Source organism: Octodon degus, unplaced genomic scaffold, assembly GCF_000260255.1.
Source record: "Octodon degus isolate 3935 unplaced genomic scaffold, OctDeg1.0 scaffold00164, whole genome shotgun sequence".
Classification (NCBI taxonomy): Eukaryota; Metazoa; Chordata; class Mammalia; order Rodentia; family Octodontidae; genus Octodon; species Octodon degus.
The window spans coordinates 4,607,336-4,608,500 of record NW_004524740.1 but is presented as its reverse complement, the minus strand read 5'-3'; the positions used below and the strand labels follow the sequence as shown (position 1 = coordinate 4,608,500).

The 1,165-nt window shown below is 40.4% G+C and overlaps 1 protein-coding gene across 1 annotated transcript in view; it reads left to right on the top strand.

Moving 5' to 3' along the window:
- The window catches only part of Rps6kb1 (ribosomal protein S6 kinase B1), a 46,339-nt gene that overhangs the window by 40,610 nt on the left and 4,564 nt on the right, over positions 1-1,165 (top strand). The window contains exon 14 of the mRNA XM_023703147.1: positions 102-214. Coding sequence (XP_023558915.1) covers positions 102-214 — 113 coding nt within the window. The remainder of the gene's footprint in view (positions 1-101; positions 215-1,165) is intronic.

The window sequence follows — 1,165 nt, the reverse complement described above, 5'->3', positions numbered from 1 at the left end:
GGGAAGCACTTATTCCACTGAGCCATCTCCCCAGCCCCAACAATTTCTTGATGTATATAGCAAAATGTCATTCCTTAGTTCATTGTTAACAACTCTTTCAGGGTTTTACATATGTGGCCCCATCTGTACTTGAAAGTGTGAAAGAAAAGTTTTCCTTTGAACCAAAAATCCGATCACCACGAAGATTTATCGGCAGCCCACGAACACCTGTCAGGTATTTCAGGCTCTGTTACTCTTGATCTTTTTTTTTTTTTAAATCTAGAAAAAAACTGCTTAAGACATTTACGCTAAGTTACGCCAAAGATCTGTCATATTCTTTGTGGTTAATATAAACAGAACATCTATATTTCTTTATTACAAAGGACTAGTGTGTGACATGTTTTTAATATAAGTTATACAGTTTTCCTACCCTCCTAAAAGTAAGCTGTTGCACTGGCACATGCTGTCTTTACCCATTCACTGTACATTTGTTGTGCATTGGGGGCTCATTACATGCCACAAGTTACATGCTTATATACGCATAGTATACATGATGTAGACATTCTCCCACCTGATGAAGCTGTTAGTGGGAGAGAATCACAATAAAGATTTGAATACACAACACAAAATAGGTAAATACAAACAGTGTTCAGTGCTATACTGAAGAGAGAAAAGTTAGGTGTTGTAAAATATGCCTATATCCCACTTGTTTGGGAGGCTGAGGCCAGAAGATTGAAGCCAGCCTGAACAATCTGCTAAAATCTTAGGGCTGGGGAGATAGCTCAGTAGATTATTCAGCACAAGGTCCTGAGTTCAATCCCCAGCACTACAGAAAAAAAAAAAAAAAAATCTGCTAAAATCTTGTCTGAAAGAAAAGGAGGAGGGTAGACACTGGATGTAGCTCAGAGTTATAAGACCCTGGGTTCAATCCCCACTGGAGGGCGGGGGAGCGGAAGCAGAAAACAAAGAAAAATGAGGGAGCTTCTGCTTCCTTCCAGTCAGAGAATAAAGAGTAGCTATGCAAAAATAGAAGAAGTTCACAGATGGTGCAGCCTGAAGACCAGCAGAAGCCCATAGGGAGAAAAACCCTTGGCCTTTCCTTGACAGTGAAAGGGAGGTCAGTGTTCCAGGAGTGAGGTGAATTGAGGGGGAAAGGAGAGACGTTTGGAAAGGTATCTTCTTTTAT